Source organism: Pelophylax lessonae, assembly GCF_965119305.1.
Source record: "Pelophylax lessonae genome assembly, chromosome: 8".
Taxonomy (NCBI): Eukaryota; Metazoa; Chordata; class Amphibia; order Anura; family Ranidae; genus Pelophylax; species Pelophylax lessonae.
The window spans coordinates 14,974,388-14,992,552 of record NC_138775.1 but is presented as its reverse complement, the minus strand read 5'-3'; the positions used below and the strand labels follow the sequence as shown (position 1 = coordinate 14,992,552).

The 18,165-nt window shown below is 49.3% G+C and overlaps 1 protein-coding gene across 1 annotated transcript in view; it reads right to left on the bottom strand.

The window, feature by feature from the left end:
- RBSN (rabenosyn, RAB effector) overlaps nucleotides 1–17,832 on the bottom strand; it is a 38,070-nt gene extending 20,238 nt beyond the window's left edge. Inside the window, exons 1-6 of the mRNA XM_082266643.1 lie at nucleotides 17,769–17,832; nucleotides 7,902–8,129; nucleotides 5,379–5,522; nucleotides 3,997–4,097; nucleotides 228–273; nucleotides 1–148 (exon numbers count right to left, since the gene is read on the bottom strand). The exon at nucleotides 1–148 is cut by the window's left edge and continues 14 nt beyond it. Of these exons, the coding sequence (XP_082122769.1) occupies nucleotides 1–148; nucleotides 228–273; nucleotides 3,997–4,097; nucleotides 5,379–5,522; nucleotides 7,902–8,064 (602 nt within the window). The 5' untranslated portion in view covers nucleotides 8,065–8,129; nucleotides 17,769–17,832. The remainder of the gene's footprint in view (nucleotides 149–227; nucleotides 274–3,996; nucleotides 4,098–5,378; nucleotides 5,523–7,901; nucleotides 8,130–17,768) is intronic.
- Nucleotides 17,833–18,165: the final 333 nt, after the last annotated feature.

The window sequence follows — 18,165 nt, the reverse complement described above, 5'->3', positions numbered from 1 at the left end:
GTGACGAGCTCGGTGCATTTTCTGCACATGATGGAACCACATAGTCGGCAGTGATGGCGTCTGTTGCGGATGGTAAACTTATTGCCGCAATCCGGACAGAAGGGAACATCCTGGTCATTCACCCACGGTACCACGGAACGCTCTATGGCTGGGGAACAGAAAAAGGCACAACTTAAAGTTTCAAGTTTTGGCTGCAGCCATTGAGACCGATATAAAGCCGGGCCTACCTCTTATCTTGGCAGAGTCTGTGTTCATGCGGTCAAATGATGTGAGCTAGAGACAGATGAAAACAAAATAAACTTAGTTCCTGAAGTCCAAAAATAACAATGGCGGACAAGTCACAAGAGCGGAGCAGTCACCGTGCCATACTTTGTTGAGATTTTACAACTGCTGGCATAAATGTGTAAACATACAAAATTATATAGCACAACTCAACATAAAATTGTATCAATCACTTAAAAATACCAAAAGTCCATGATATAAAAAAAGTCCATAAAGATATTATGTGCTTCCAACCACCAATGTGTAGAACAGGGGTGTCAAACTCAATTTCACTGAGGGCCACATCAGCATTATGATTGCCCCCAAAGGGCCGGTTGTATCTGTAGGATTAGATGTGCAGAGCAACCCATCCCCTCTATATCAGATGTAAAGAGCCCCCTCACTATCAGAAGTCAAGAGTCCCCCACCCTCCCTTACATCACAGTAAAATCAGAGGAGGGCTGGAGTCGGCTGCATGGTGAGTCCAATGGAGGAGGAGATGAGGGGGTGCTGCGGCTACTTAGATAAGTGCAGGATCTGTAGGAAGAGTCCTGTCCTCCTCCTCTCTGTTGCTTACTGCTGACACAATGTGGGGTGGAGATGAGGGGGTGCCACAGCTACAGGAGAGGTGTGAGGGCCACATGAAATGGCCCGCGGGCCTTGTGTTTGACACATGTGGTGTAGAACATGCTCAGCATCTTCCAATAGATCATGCATCTAGTAGTAATAGACTGATATTGTTTTTTTGTTGCCGATACCAATACCGATATTTTGGCCGATGCATATCGGTTTCGGCCGATATGTGCCGACATTTTTGTACATTTAAAAATTGTATTCTTTTTTTCCCCACAGGTACTGTTGTGGAGAGATCTGGGGGTCTAAAAGACCCCAAATCCCTCCTCTGCACTTAAAAGCATTCAAAAACGCCAAGTTTGCCTGTTTTGAATGCGGTTATTTTTTTTAAATTTGGCACCAAGTACCCGAAGTGATATCATGACATCACTTCTGGTTTTTTTCATGGAGGCTCGATCAGAGCCAAATGCGGCATTGATCGGGTCTTGTCTTTGGCGGACGTGCAGGCAGGACGTCCCCTCCCGCCGCCTTCCTCCTTGTAAAGACAGCCGAGCGCCTCCTCAGCCGCATCGGTTATTATTAGAAGACAGCCGACCGTCGGCTATGGACGCCGGTACCGGGGTGACGCCTCTAGCTGCAGCCTTCACTCCGGTACAAGCACTTTCCTGAAATATCAGTAACCTCAGGGGCCGATTCCGATATATCGGGGAAAATGCATATCGGCCCCCGATATATCGGCTTTGCCAATAATTGGTCGATCCCTAATCTATAGTGTCAAGCACGCTTCTGCCTCATGCGGATAATAAATGCTTACCTTCAACTTTTGACCTCTATAGGTAATTTGAGGTCAAAATGCACTTTTTGCCCCCCCCTGGGCTATTAAAAGGACTGGCTCTCGAACATACCGTGCCACCACTGCTTGTGCCGCTCCGATAATTAAATAGCATGAAAAAACAAAGAATGTGACCAATAGTGTTCTCTGCATGTAAAATGTAATAATGCTCAAGGATAAAAGAAACTCACATATTAAAAGCACAACTAGTGCTATTATAAACCACATATATACAATGTATAGCATCCTCTCCTCACTACTCCACACTCTGACTCCGACTGACTGAGGACATTTGGGAAGCGGATGTAATGTATATAGGTAGTGGAGCCACGCCAGTGACGTCATACCGCTGCCATCTTGGTCTGCTTTTTAAAACCGCATATATATACACACACACACATGATGTATGGTAGAGCTGCACGATTCTTGCAAAAATGAGAATCACAATTTTTTGGCTTAGAACAAAGATCACAATTCTCTAAATCTTTTTTATTTTAAAGATTTACAACTTCTAAACAATAGGCCATCAAAACAAGATGGCAATAAAATAAGCCATAACACTCTTTGCTTCAAACAAATGTAAAGAAATGTAATGGAAAAAGGTAGTGTTATGTGCAATCAGAAAATGTAAACTTGAAAAAAAAAAAATATATAATATATATATAGATAGATAGATAGATAGAATATACATTTAATCAGTTATTTTTCAAGGATTTCTCCCCTCCTCCCATTATAATAATATATATCTATATATCATAAGAGGAGGAGGGGAGTAATCCTTGGGGGAAAAAAATAATATCTCATTATAATATATATTTATTTATTTTTTTCCCCAAGAATTACCCCCCCCCCCCACTCAGCTCACATGTGGCATGATGAATGAAGAGAGGGATGAAGTGCAGTGTCCCTGGGGCCTCTGCAGATACGCGGTACTGCCCATCAGTGGATGCAGTGGCATCACGTTGTCTCGCACTGCTGACGTCAGTTCCTGTATCGGCGGCGGCATTTGCGTTCCAGGCTGTTCCGCCGCGGCCGACGGCTTCCCCTACCGCCCCTCGCTTAGTCACAGCGGGAGTCGGGCCAGAAGACAAGAGGCGGTGATCACCGTCTCTCTTCCCCAATCATCGGGGAAAGTGTGAGAAGATCCGCCCGCTTGTGTAAACAAAGCAGGCGATCTTGTATATGTATATACAGTGGGTACGGAAAGTATTCAGAGCCCCTTAAATTTTTCACTCTTTGTTATATTGCAGCCATTTGCTAAAATCATTTAAGTTCATTCTTCTTCCTCATGAATGTACACATAGCACCCCATACTGACAGAAAAACACAGAATTGTTGACATTGTTGCAGATTTATTAAAAAAGAAAAACTGAAATATCAAAATTATATATATATATCCCATGGTTTGTAGAAGCTATAACTTTTGCGCAAAACCAATCAATATACGATTATTAGGATTTTTTTTTTTTTACCAAAAATATGTAGCAGAATACAAATTAGCAAAAATTGTCAGGCTTTTCTTTTTTGTTTATAGTGCAAAAAAATAAAAAAATGCAGAGGTGAACAAGTACGGCCAAAAGAAGGCTCTATTTGTGGGGGGGGGGGGGAAGACAAATTTTATTTGGGTACAGTGTCACATGACCGCACAATTGTCAGTTAACCACTTACGGACCGCCTGCCGCAGTTTTACGTAGGTACTTTGACTTTAAATACCGGGGTTATGGCAGCAGATAGCTGCCATAACCTCGGTATTTTTATAAATTGCGGGCGGTCCGCTTTAACATAAGGGTGTTCCCAGCAGCAAATTGCTCATAAGGGTTCACCGGTAGCGGTGAAAACGATCCGGTCCTTTCCCCTCCTAGGCAGGAAGTCGAGTGAGGGCAAGATGGCCCTCACTTGATTCTATGGTCCTGGAGGACCGGAGCGTCGTAATTCGTCGCTTCCTAGCAACGGATTTAAAGAGCCAATTTTTTTCATCATAAAAAAAAAAAGACTTTCTTTTTTAGTGTAGATGTGAGATCTTTTTGACCCCAGATCTCACATTAAAGAGGTCCTGTCATGCTTATTTTTATTAAAAGGGTTTACATTCCTTGTAATTGGAATAAAAGTGATAAAAAAAAATAAAAAAACTGTAAAAATAAAAAAAATAAAATAAAAAAAGATAAAATAAATAGGGAAAAAGTAAAAAATAAAAAAATTAAAGCGCCCTGCCCCGTTAGCTTGCGCTCAGAAGCGAACGCTTACGTAAGTCGCGCCCAGATATGTAAACGGTGTTCAAACCACACATGTGAGGTATCACTGCGATCGTTAGAGCGAGAGAAATAATTTACCTTTTCTAAGCGAATGATTAGTTTGTTGACTTCCACCACATAATGATCTATCCTGGCCGCCCGATGCCTCTTAAAGTCAGAGAGGTGAGTCCGCATCGCACCTGCCAGAAAACAGAGATAAACTCAACCAGAACTGATAAAAGCCAAATACATCGATAAAAACAGAACTTAAATCTGTCACCGGATTACAATGACCAAACATTAAATCAATGTTTAAATAGAGGGCGTGAAAACGTCAGCAACCTGACACCAGATCTGCCATAGCTGAGAGGAACAGGAAACACTCCTGAAATACTCTGCTCTGCTGGAGGACTCTGCTCCTTCCTCTATAACTCTCCTCTCCTGAAATACTCTGCACTGCTGGATGACTCTGCTCCTTCCTCTATATAACTCTCCTCTCCTGAAATACTCTGCACTGCTGGAAGACTCTGCTTCTTCCTCTTACTCTCCTCTCCTGAAATACTCTGCACTGCTGGAGGACTCTGCTCCTTCCTCTATAACTCTCCTCTCCTGAAATACTCTGCACTGCTGGAGGACTCTGCTCCTTCCTCTATAACTCTCCTCTCCTGAAATACCCTGCACTGCTGGAGGACTCTGCTCCTTCCTCTATAACTCTCCTCTCCTGAAATACTCTGCACTGCTGGAAGACTCTGCTTCTTCCTCTTACTCTCCTCTCCTGAAATACTCTGCACTGCTGGAGGACTCTGCTCCTTCCTCTATAACTCTCCTCTCCTGAAATACTCTGCACTGCTGGAGGACTCTGCTCCTTCCTCTATAACTCTCCTCTCCTGAAATACCCTGCACTGCTGGAGGACTCTGCTCCTTCCTCTATAACTCTCCTCTCCTGAAATACTCTGCACTGCTGGAAGACTCTGCTTCTTCCTCTTACTCTCCTCTCCTGAAATACTCTGCACTGCTGGAGGACTCTGCTCCTTCCTCTATAACTCTCCTCTCCTGAAATACCCTGCACTGCTGGAGGACTCTGCTTCTTCCTCTATAACTCTCCTCTCCTGAAATACTCTGCACTGCTGGAAGACTCTGCTCCTTCCTCTACAACTCTCCTTTCCTGAAATACTCTGCACTGCTGGAGGACTCTGCTCCTTCCTCTATAACTCTCCTCTCCTGAAATACTCTGCTCTGCTGGAGGACTCTGCTCCTCCCTCTATAACTCTCCTTTCCTGAAATACTCTGCTCTGCTGGAGGACTCTGCTCCTCCCTCTATAACTCTCCTTTCCTGAAATACTCTGCTCTGCTGGAGGACTCTGGGGGACGTCCTATATAGCTGATCAAATTATTACAGTGGTTTTTTTTTTTGGTTTTTTTTTTTTTTTACAAAAACCTAATTGAAAAGCTTAATTGAACAAGTGAAAGGGTCTCCTTACCGATCTCCTGGGGGTCCCACATACAGGGATCCACCCCCCCATAACTGTACGCCTCATAGCGCTCCTGGGATCCACCTTCAGCCTTCTCCCCTCCATCTTTCTTCAGCAGCTTATTCTTCGCCTTCTTGGCGATGTGAACCAGATCTAGAAATATGAACAGATGAAGGATTGCAGCAGGAAATTCATTTAGGACCCTTCTTAGATTTACAGAGGAGAAGGAGATTTTAACCACTTCAGCTCCGGAAGGTTTTCCCCCAGGCCATTTATTGCAATTCGGCACTGCGTTACTTTAACTGACAATTGCGTGGTCGTGCGACGCTGTACCCAAATAAAATTGATGTTCTTTTTCCCCCCACAAATAGATTTCTTTTGGTGGTATTTGATCACCTCTGCGATTTTTAGATTTTCCGCTATAAACAAAAAAAAAGAGCGACAATTTTAACAAAAAAAAAAAAAACACAATATTTTTTACTTTCTGCTATAGAACATTCCCAATAAAAAAAAAAAAAAAAAAGAAGAAAAAGAAAAAAAAAAATCTACATTTTTTCATCCTTTTAGGCCAATTTATATTCTGCTACATATTTTTGTTAAAGTAAAAAGAAAAAAAAAAAAAAAAAAAAAAAAAATCGCAATAAGCATATTTTGATTGGTTTGCGCTATGAGCAGAACAAAACAAAAAGAATGACAATTCTAAAAAAAAAAAATATATATATTTTTCACCTTCTGCTTTATAACATTCCCCAAACATTCCTTTTTAGGCCAATTTGTTTTCTGCTACATAGTTTTGGTAAAAAAAAATCCCAATAATTGTATTTTGATTATCGCGTCTACAAAGTAGGGGAAAGATTTGTCATTTTTTTTCTTTCTTACTAGTAATGGTGGTGATGTGCGATTTTTAGCGGGACTGCAAGATTACGGCGGACAGATCGGACCCCTAACTGACATTTTTGACACTTTTGGGGGTACCAGTGACATTACTACAGTAATCACTCAGTGCTAAAAATATGCACTGTTACTGTAATAATGACACTGGCAGGGAAGGGGTTAACCCAGAGGTGATCAAAGGGTTAAGTGTGAGCCTAGGGGGTGTTTACTAACTGTATGGAGGAGGGGCTTGTGAAATGATCACAGAGACCTGTGATCCTAAATAGGAGGATCACAGGCGCTCTGTGATCATTTCAGGGAGAAGGACGGTCGGCTGTGTTTACAACATCTGACCATTCTTCTCTCTCAACGGGGAGCGATCGCGGGTGCCTGGCGGCAAATCAGTGCCAGCGCTCCTGTGCATCGTTATCCCCACTGCTAGGTGGGGGGCAAGCACACGCCCCCAGGACCGCTCCCACGAGCTGATGTCGTTTTGTGCATCCGACCGCTTGCCGACCGCCGCACGACTATTTACTGCGGCAGTTAGCCCCTCACAGGCAAAGTGACATAGTACTACAATGCTCGCCTGAAAGCCTCTAGGGGACGAGCGCGGGCCGCCGGGGGCGCATTCCCACCCCCACTCGTTCCCTGACATCCCCGTGCGAGTGACCGGCGGCTCCGATGTAAACACAGCCGCCTGTCATTCTCCCTGGTGTAAGAACAGAGATCATACGATCCTGCTATGTAGGCTCTGTGGTTACATCACAAGCCACGCCCCTTTACAGTTAGAATCACGCCCCTAGGGACACACTCAACCCCTTGATCACCAATAAAGTTAATCGCTTCCCTCCCAGTGTCATTTTTACAGTAACAGTGCATATTTATAGCACTGACTACTGTAGTAATGTCACTGGTAACCCCAAAAGTGTCAAAAATGTCAGTCAGGGGTCCGATCTGTCCGCCGCAATGTCACAGTGGCGCAAAAAAAATTCCAGATCGTCGCCATTACGCGTTAAAAAAAAAAAAATAAATAAATAAATAAAAATGACAAAAATCTTTCCCTTAGTTAGTAAACGCAATAACTTTTGCGCAAACCAATCAAAATACGCTTATTGCGATTTTTTTTTTACCAAACATATGTAGCAGAAAACAAATTGGCCTAAAATGTTAAAAAATTTTGATTTTTACATTTTTTTGGGGGAATTTCATATAAAAAAAAAAAAATGTGAAAAATATTGTTATTTTTGCAAAATTTACGCTCTTTTGTTTATAGCTCAAAAAATACAAAATCGCACAGGTGATCAAATACCACCAAAAGAAAGCTCTGTTTGTTAGAAAAAAAAGGACGTCAATTTCATTTGGGTACAGCGTCGCACGACCGCGCAATTGTCCGTTAAAGTCACGCAGTGCCGAATCGTAAAATAGGGCCTGGTCAGGAAGGGGGTAAAATCTTCCGGGGCGTAAGTGGTTAAATACCACCAAAAGAAAGTTCTCTGTGTGTGAAAAAAATGATAAAAATGTCATGTGGATACAGTGTTGCATGACCGCGCAATTTTTATTCAAAGTGTGACAGCGCTGAAAGCGGAAAATTGGCCTGGGCAGGAGGGGGGGGGGGGTAAAGTGGCCGGTATTGAGGTGGGGGTTAGGCACAGTACTCACTTTTTAGCTGCCCCTTGACGTCTCGGTCCTCACTGGAGTGTTCCTCTTCATAGTGGGACTGCAGCTGGTAGAAAGACTGGAGATCCTTCCGGCACAAGGGGCACAGGAAGCCCTCTCTCACCTCTCCCTGCTCATCGAATGGGGCGTTGTAGTGCGATGCCATGACTGACGCTGTGGGTGGCTGGGGATCGCTCGGAGTGACATCTGGACACGCCGCACCTTACAGGGCTGCAGACGGAGCTGAGGAACCAAAGATAATTTTATGAGAACCTGAAATTCCTCTGAAAGAATTTATTTCTGCGTTGCATTGCTCAGTGGAGAGCGGCAAAGAGTGGGGATAGGGGACTGAGCCCTGAGCCCTCCTGCGGGGATAGGGGACCGAGCCCTGCTGCGGGGATAGGGGACCGAGTCCTGCTGCGGGGATAGGCGACCGAGCCCCGCTGCGGGGATAGGCGACCGAGCCCCGCTGCGGGGATAGGCGACCGAGCCCCGCTGCGGGGATAGGGGACTGAGTCCTGCTGCGGGGATAGGGGACTGAGTCCTGCTGCGGGGATAGGGGACCAAGCAATCCTGCGGGGATAGGGGACTGAGTCCTGCTGCGGGGATAGGGGACCAAGCAATCCTGCGGGGATAGGGGACTGAGTCCTGCTGCGGGGATAGGGGACTGAGCCCTCCTGCGGGGATAGGGGACTGAGCCCTCCTGCGGGGATAGGGGACCGAGTCCTCCTGCGGGGATAGGGGACCGAGTCCTCCTGCGGGGATAGGGGACCGAGTCCTCCTGCGGGGATAGGGGACTGAGCCCTCCTGCGGGGATAGGGGACTGAGCCCTCCTGCGGGGATAGGGGACTGAGTCCTCCTGCGGGGATAGGGGACTGAGCCCTCCTGCGGGGATAGGGGACTGAGCCCTCCTGCGGGGATAGGGGACTGAGCCCTCCTGCGGGGATAGGGGACTGAGCCCTCCTCCGGGGATAGGGGACCGAGTCCTCCTGCGGGGATAGGGGACCGAGTCCTCCTGCGGGGATAGGGGACTGAGCCCTCCTGCGGGGATAGGGGACTGAGTCCTCCTGCGGGGATAGGGCACTGAGCCCTCCTGCGGGGATAGGGGACTGAGCCCTCCTGCGGGGATAGGGGACTGAGCCCTCCTGCGGGGATAGGGGACTGAGTCCTCCTTCACAAGGACAAGAATTCCAGAAACTCAAGTCGGACCTCAAGATTGACATCATAATACCAAAGACCCCTTTTAGATGGGATTTCCTGATCCGGTCCCTGTCAGTTTTTCAGGCAGACCTGATCGGATGCTCCATGCACCCCTATGGAGCAGAGGATGTCAGTGGTGCGATGCCCGCTGCCACCCGATCCAAAACGTGAAATCCAGACGGATGGTAACCCGATTTTCAATCCATCCGGCGGATCGGATGAAAACTGGACAGGCGGTTTGTTTTCATCCAATCTCCCATAGAGGAGAGCAGGGCTCTGATAGGTCCGTCTCTGCACAGTGAGGGGAGACAGAGCTGTCATCCGCCTGCTCAGCAGGGATCGGACGATTGACCCCCCCCCCCCCCGCTGAGCAAAACTGAGTTTGTCGGGTGGAAAGGACCCTTAGGGGGAGATTTACTAAAACTGGAGCACGCAGAATCTGGTAGCCAATCAGCTTCTAACTTCAGCTTGTTCAATTAAGCTTTGGCAATAAAACCCGGATGCTGATTGGTTGCTATCCCTGTACTCTCTGCCCTGACCTCAGTGTATCCTCTGTCATGTCCTCAGTGTATCCTGTACCCCCTGCTCCATCATTGTACCCTGTATCCCCTGCCCCATTCTCAGTGTACCCTGTACCCTCTGCCCCTCCTAAGTGTACCCTGTACCCTCTGCCCCATTCTCAGTGTACCCTGTACCCTCTGCCCTGACATCTGTGTATCCTGTATCCCCTGCCCCATTCTCAGTGTACCATGTACCCTCTGCCCCTCCTAAGTGTACCCTGTACCCTCTGCCCTATCCTCAGTGTATCCTGTACCCCCTGCACCATCATTGTATCCTGTATCCCCTGCCCCATTCTCAGTGTAACCTGTACCCTCTGCCCCTCCTCAGTGTACCATGTACCCTCTGCCCTGACCTCAGGGCACCCTGTACCCTCTGCCCTGACCTCAGTGTACCCTGTACCCTCTGCCCTGACCTCAGTGTATCCTGTACCCTCTGCCCTGACCTCCGCGTACCCTGTACCCCCTGCCCCGTCCTCTGCGAACCCTATACCCTCTGGCCCATCCCCCGCGTACCCTGTACCCCCTGCCCCGTCCTCCACGAACCCTGTACCCCATGCCCCCTCCACCGCGTACCCTGTACCCTCTGCCCCTCCACCGCGTACCCTGTACCCTCTGCCCCTCCACCGCGTACCCTGTACCCTCTGCCCCGTCCTCAATGTAATCTGCACCCTCTGCACAATCCTCAGTGCATCCTGAACCCTCTGCACCATCCTCACTGTACCCTCTGTCCCGTCCTCAATGTATCCTGTACCCTCTGCCGCATCCTTACTGTACCCTCTGCACCATCCTCCAAGAACACTGTACCCTCTGCCGCATCCTCATTGTAGACTCTACCCGTCCTCCCTGTACCCTCTGCCTGGAGCTCAGAATACTCTGTGCGCTCTGCACCATCCTCAGTGTATCCTGTACTCTACTACTACATACTCCGCAAACCATGTATCCTCTCTGCCATTCTCAGTGTATACTTTATCCTCTGCCTGTTCTCAGCATATTTTGTACTCACTACCCCATCATGTCCTGTACCCTCTGCCCTGTCCTCTGTGTACCCTTTATCCACCTTCCAAAGCATATCTAGTATCCTCTACCCCGTGCTCTATGTATGCTGTACCTTCTGCCATGTACTTAGCGCACCCTGTACCTCATTTTCAATGCCCATTGTGTTATCCCTTTAATACCTCAGTGTACCCTCTACACCCTCCATACTACCCCATCCTCAGTGTACCCTCTACACCCTCCATACTACCCATCCTCAGTGTACCCTCTACACCCTCCATACTACCCATCCTCAGTGTACCCTCTACACCCTCCATACTACCCCATCCTCAGTGTACCCTCTACACCCTCCATACTACCCATCCTCAGTGTACCCTCTACACCCTCCATACTACCCATCCTCAGTGTACCCTCTACACCCTCCATATTACCCATCCTCAGTGTACCCTCTACACCCTCCATACTACCCCATCCTCAGTGTACCCTCTACACCCTCCATACTACCCATCCTCAGTGTACCCTCTACACCCTCCATACTACCCATCCTCAGTGTACCCTCTACACCCTCCATACTACCCATCCTCAGTGTACCCTCTACACCCTCCATACTACCCATCCTCAGTGTACCCTCTACACCCTCCATATTACCCATCCTCAGTGTACCCTCTACACCCTCCATACTACCCATCCTCAGTGTACCCTCTACACCCTCCATACTACCCCATCCTCAGTGTACCCTCTACACCCTCCATACTACCCATCCTCAGTGTACCCTCTACACCCTCCATACTACCCATCCTCAGTGTACTCTCTACACCTTCCATACTACCCATCCTCAGTGTACCCTCTACACCCTCCATACTGCCCATCCTCAGTGTACCCTCTACACCCTCCATACTACCCATCCTCAGTGTACCCTCTACACCCTCCATACTACCCATCCTCAGTGTACCCTCTACACCCTCCATACTACCCATCCTCAGTGTACTCTCTACACCCTCCATACTACCCATCCTCAGTGTACCCTCTACACCCTCCATACTACCCATCCTCAGTGTACCCTCTACACCCTCCATACTACCCATCCTCAGTGTACTCTCTACACCCTCCATACTACCCATCCTCAGTGTACTCTCTACACCCTCCATACTACCCATCCTCAGTGTACCCTCTACACCCTCCATACTACCCATCCTCAGTGTACCCTCTACACCCTCCATACTACCCATCCTCAGTGTATCCTCTACACCCTCCATACTACCCATCCTCAGTGTACTCTACACCCTCCATACTACCCATCCTCAGTGTACCCTCTACACCCTCCATACTACCCCATCCTCAGTGTACTCTCTACACCCTCCATACTACCCCATCCTCAGTGTACTCTCTACACCCTCCATACTACCCATCCTCAGTGTACCCTCTACACCCTCCATACTACCCATCCTCAGTGTACCCTCTACACCCTCCATACTACCCATCCTCAGTGTACCCTCTACACCCTCCATACTACCCCATCCTCAGTGTACTCTCTACACCCTCCATTCTACCCATCCTCAGTGTACTCTCTACACCCTCCATACTACCCATCCTCAGTGTACTCTCTACAGCCTCCATACTACCCCATCCTCAGTGTACCCTCTACACCCTCCATACTACCCATCCTCAGTGTACCCTCTACACCCTCCATACTACCCATCCTCAGTGTACCCTCTACACCCTCCATACTACCCATCCTCAGTGTACCCTCTACACCCTCCATACTACCCATCCTCAGTGTACTCTACACCCTCCATACTACCCATCCTCAGTGTACTCTCTACACCCTCCATACTACCCATCCTCAGTGTACTCTACACCCTCCATACTACCCATCCTCAGTGTACCCTCTACACCCTCCATACTACCCATCCTCAGTGTACTCTCTACACCCTCCATACTACCCCATCCTCAGTGTACTCTACACCCTCCATACTACCCATCCTCAATGTACCCTCTACACCCTCCATACTACCCATCCTCAGTGTATCCTCTACACCCTCCATACTACCCATCCTCAGTGTACTCTCTACACCCTCCATACTACCCATCCTCAGTGTACTCTCTACACCCTCCATTCTACCCATCCTCAGTGTACTCTCTACACCCTCCATACTACCCATCCTCAGTGTATCCTCTACACCCTCCATACTACCCATCCTCAGTGTACTCTCTACACCCTCCATACTACCCATCCTCAGTGTACTCTCTACACCCTCCATTCTACCCATCCTCAGTGTACTCTCTACACCCTCCATACTACCCATCCTCAGTGTACTCTCTACACCCTCCATACTACCCCATCCTCAGTGTACCCTCTACACCCTCCATACTACCCATCCTCAGTGTACCCTCTACACCCTCCATGCTACCCATCCTCAGTGTACTCTCTACACCCTCCATACTACCCATCCTCAGTGTACTCTCTACACCCTCCATACTACCCATCCTCAGTGTACCCTCTACACCCTCCATACTGCCCATCCTCAGTGTACCCTCTACACCCTCCATACTACCCATCCTCAGTGTACCCTCTACACCCTCCATACTACCCATCCTCAGTGTACCCTCTACACCCTCCATACTACCCATCCTCAGTGTACCCTCTACACCCTCCATACTACCCATCCTCAGTGTACCCTCTACACCCTCCATACTACCCATCCTCAGTGTACCCTCTACACCCTCCATATTACCCATCCTCAGTGTACCCTCTACACCCTCCATATTACCCATCCTCAGTGTACCCTCTACACCCTCCATACTACCCATCCTCAGTGTACTCTCTACACCCTCCATACTACCCATCCTCAGTATACCCTCTACACCCTCCATTCTACCCATCCTCAGTGTACCCTCTACACCCTCCATACTACCCATCCTCAGTGTACCCTCTACACCCTCCATACTACCCATCCTCAGTGTACTCTCTACACCCTCCATACTACCCATCCTCAGTGTACTCTCTACACCCTCCATACTACCCATCCTCAGTGTACTCTCTACACCCTCCATACTACCCATCCTCAGTGTACCCTCTACACCCTCCATACTACCCATCCTCAGTGTACCCTCTACACCCTCCATACTACCCATCCTCAGTGTACCCTCTACACCCTCCATACTACCCATCCTCAGTGTACCCTCTACACCCTCCATACTACCCATCCTCAGTGTATCCTCTACACCCTCCATACTACCCATCCTCAGTGTACCCTCTACACCCTCCATACTACCCATCCTCAGTGTACTCTCTACACCCTCCATACTACCCCATCCTCAGTGTACCCTCTACACCCTCCATACTACCCATCCTCAGTGTACTCTCTACACCCTCCATTCTACCCATCCTCAGTGTACTCTCTACACCCTCCATACTACCCCATCCTCAGTGTACTCTCTACACCCTCCATACTACCCATCCTCAGTGTACCCTCTACACCCTCCATACTACCCATCCTCAGTGTACCCTCTACACCCTCCATACTACCCATCCTCAGTGTACCCTCTACACCCTCCATACTACCCATCCTCAGTGTACCCTCTACACCCTCCATACTACCCCATCCTCAGTGTACCCTCTACACCCTCCATACTACCCATCCTCAGTGTACCCTCTACACCCTCCATACTACCCATCCTCAGTGTACCCTCTACACCCTCCATACTACCCATCCTCAGTGTACCCTCTACACCCTCCATACTACCCATCCTCAGTGTACCCTCTACACCCTCCATACTACCCATCCTCAGTGTACCCTCTACACCCTCCATACTACCCATCCTCAGTGTACCCTCTACACCCTCCATACTACCCATCCTCAGTGTACTCTCTACACCCTCCATACTACCCATCCTCAGTGTACCCTCTACACCCTCCATACTACCCCATCCTCAGTGTACCCTCTACACCCTCCATACTACCCATCCTCAGTGTACCCTCTACACCCTCCATACTACCCATCCTCAGTGTACCCTCTACACCCTCCATACTACCCATCCTCAGTGTACCCTCTACACCCTCCATATTACCCATCCTCAGTGTACTCTCTACACCCTCCATACTACCCATCCTCAGTGTACCCTCTACACCCTCCATACTACCCATCCTCAGTGTACCCTCTACACCCTCCATACTACCCATCCTCAGTGTACCCTCTACACCCTCCATACTACCCATCCTCAGTGTACCCTCTACACCCTCCATACTACCCATCCTCAGTGTACCCTCTACACCCTCCATACTACCCATCCTCAGTGTACCCTCTACACCCTCCATACTACCCATCCTCAGTGTACCCTCTACACCCTCCATACTACCCATCCTCAGTGTACCCTCTACACCCTCCATACTACCCATCCTCAGTGTACCCTCTACACCCTCCATACTACCCATCCTCAGTGTACTCTACACCCTCCATACTACCCATCCTCAGTGTACCCTCTACACCCTCCATACTACCCCATCCTCAGTGTACCCTCTACACCCTCCATACTACCCATCCTCAGTGTACCCTCTACACCCTCCATACTACCCATCCTCAGTGTACCCTCTACACCCTCCATACTACCCATCCTCAGTGTACCCTCTACACCCTCCATACTACCCATCCTCAGTGTACTCTCTACACCCTCCATACTACCCATCCTCAGTGTACCCTCTACACCCTCCATACTACCCATCCTCAGTGTACCCTCTACACCCTCCATACTACCCCATCCTCAGTGTACCCTCTACACCCTCCATACTACCCCATCCTCAGTGTACCCTCTACACCCTCCATACTACCCCATCCTCAGTGTACCCTCTTCACCCTCCATACTACTCATCCTCAGTGTACTCTCTACACCCTCCATACTACCCCATCCTCAGTGTACCCTCTACACCCTCCATACTACCCATCCTCAGTGTACTCTCTACACCCTCCATACTACCCCATCCTCAGTGTACCCTCTACACCCTCCATACTACCCATCCTCAGTGTACTCTACACCCTCCATACTACCCATCCTCAGTGTACCCTCTACACCCTCCATACTACCCATCCTCAGTGTACTCTACACCCTCCATACTACCCATCCTCAGTGTACTCTCTACACCCTCCATACTACCCATCCTCAGTGTACCCTCTACACCCTCCATACTACCCATCCTCAGTGTACCCTCTACACCCTCCATACTACCCATCCTCAGTGTACCCTCTACACCCTCCATACTACCCATCCTCAGTGTACTCTCTACACCCTCCATACTACCCCATCCTCAGTGTACCCTCTACACCCTCCATACTACCCATCCTCAGTGTACTCTCTACACCCTCCATACTACCCCATCCTCAGTGTACCCTCTACACCCTCCATACTACCCATCCTCAGTGTACTCTACACCCTCCATACTACCCATCCTCAGTGTACCCTCTACACCCTCCATACTACCCATCCTCAGTGTACCCTCTACACCCTCCATACTACCCATCCTCAGTGTACTCTCTACACCCTCCATACTACCCATCCTCAGTGTACTCTCTACACCCTCCATACTACCCATCCTCAGTGTACCCTCTACACCCTCCATACTACCCATCCTCAGTGTACTCTCTACACCCTCCATACTACCCATCCTCAGTGTACCCTCTACACCCTCCATACTACCCCATCCTCAGTGTACCCTCTACACCCTCCATACTACCCATCCTCAGTGTACTCTCTACACCCTCCATACTACCCATCCTCAGTGTACCCTCTACACCCTCCATACTACCCATCCTCAGTGTACTCTCTACACCCTCCATACTACCCATCCTCAGTGTACCCTCTACACCCTCCATACTACCCATCCTCAGTGTACCCTCTACACCCTCCATACTACCCATCCTCAGTGTACTCTACACCCTCCATACTACCCATCCTCAGTGTACCCTCTACACCCTCCATACTACCCATCCTCAGTGTACCCTCTACACCCTCCATACTACCCATCCTCAGTGTACCCTCTACACCCTCCATACTACCCATCCTCAGTGTACCCTCTACACCCTCCATACTACCCATCCTCAGTGTACTCTACACCCTCCATACTACCCATCCTCAGTGTACCCTCTACACCCTCCATACTACCCATCCTCAGTGTACCCTCTACACCCTCCATACTACCCATCCTCAGTGTACCCTCTACACCCTCCATACTACCCATCCTCAGTGTACCCTCTACACCCTCCATACTACCCATCCTCAGTGTACTCTACACCCTCCATACTACCCATCCTCAGTGTACCCTCTACACCCTCCATACTACCCATCCTCAGTGTACCCTCTACACCCTCCATACTACCCATCCTCAGTGTACTCTCTACACCCTCCATACTACCCATCCTCAGTGTACCCTCTACACCCTCCATACTACCCATCCTCAGTGTACCCTCTACACCCTCCATACTACCCATCCTCAGTGTACCCTCTACACCCTCCATACTACCCATCCTCAGTGTACCCTCTACACCCTCCATACTACCCATCCTCAGTGTACCCTCTACACCCTCCATACTACCCATCCTCAGTGTACCCTCTACACCCTCCATACTACCCATCCTCAGTGTACTCTCTACACCCTCCATACTACCCATCCTCAGTGTACTCTCTACACCCTCCATACTACCCATCCTCAGTGTACCCTCTACACCCTCCATACTACCCATCCTCAGTGTACCCTCTACACCCTCCATACTACCCATCCTCAGTGTACTCTCTACACCCTCCATACTACCCATCCTCAGTGTACCCTCTACACCCTCCATACTACCCATCCTCAGTGTACCCTCTACACCCTCCATACTACCCATCCTCAGTGTACTCTCTACACCCTCCATACTACCCCATCCTCAGTGTACCCTCTACACCCTCCATGTTGCTCCTTGTGCTTGCTATCACCCCTCCCCATCCTCAGAGCACCCTCCATAACCCCCATAATAATTGTTACACCCCTCCCCCGCACACACATTCTGGGCCCCTCTTCCTGTCTGCCCTTTTCGGTGCTCCCATAGAAGAAAGCGCAGTGTCAGAGCTCCCGGTGCTGTCATACCCCGCTGCCCGGCGTCCCTCCCTCCTCCTCCTTCTCTCCTGGACGCCATGGCTGTCACTCCCGAATCCACAGATCGGCGATCCCCGGCCACCTGACCCAGGCTGAGAACGGAGCGCCGAGAGATCGATTGACAGCTCTGGGGAAAGGGGAGGGGAAGGGGGAGGAGCCTACGAGTAAGATCGCTGCGGGTGGATGAAGGCGAGAGGAAGAGAGGGGCGGGGACAGAGGAGGAAAGGGGCGGGGACGAAGGAGGAAAGGGGCAGGGATGGAGGATGAATCAGACATGGAGCTATTATTAGAGAGGAGGGGCGGAGGAGGAAATGGGCGTTCCCGGAGATTTCTGAAGAACTGGCTAACAAACAACATCATACCCCCATATAAATCATATAATAATAAT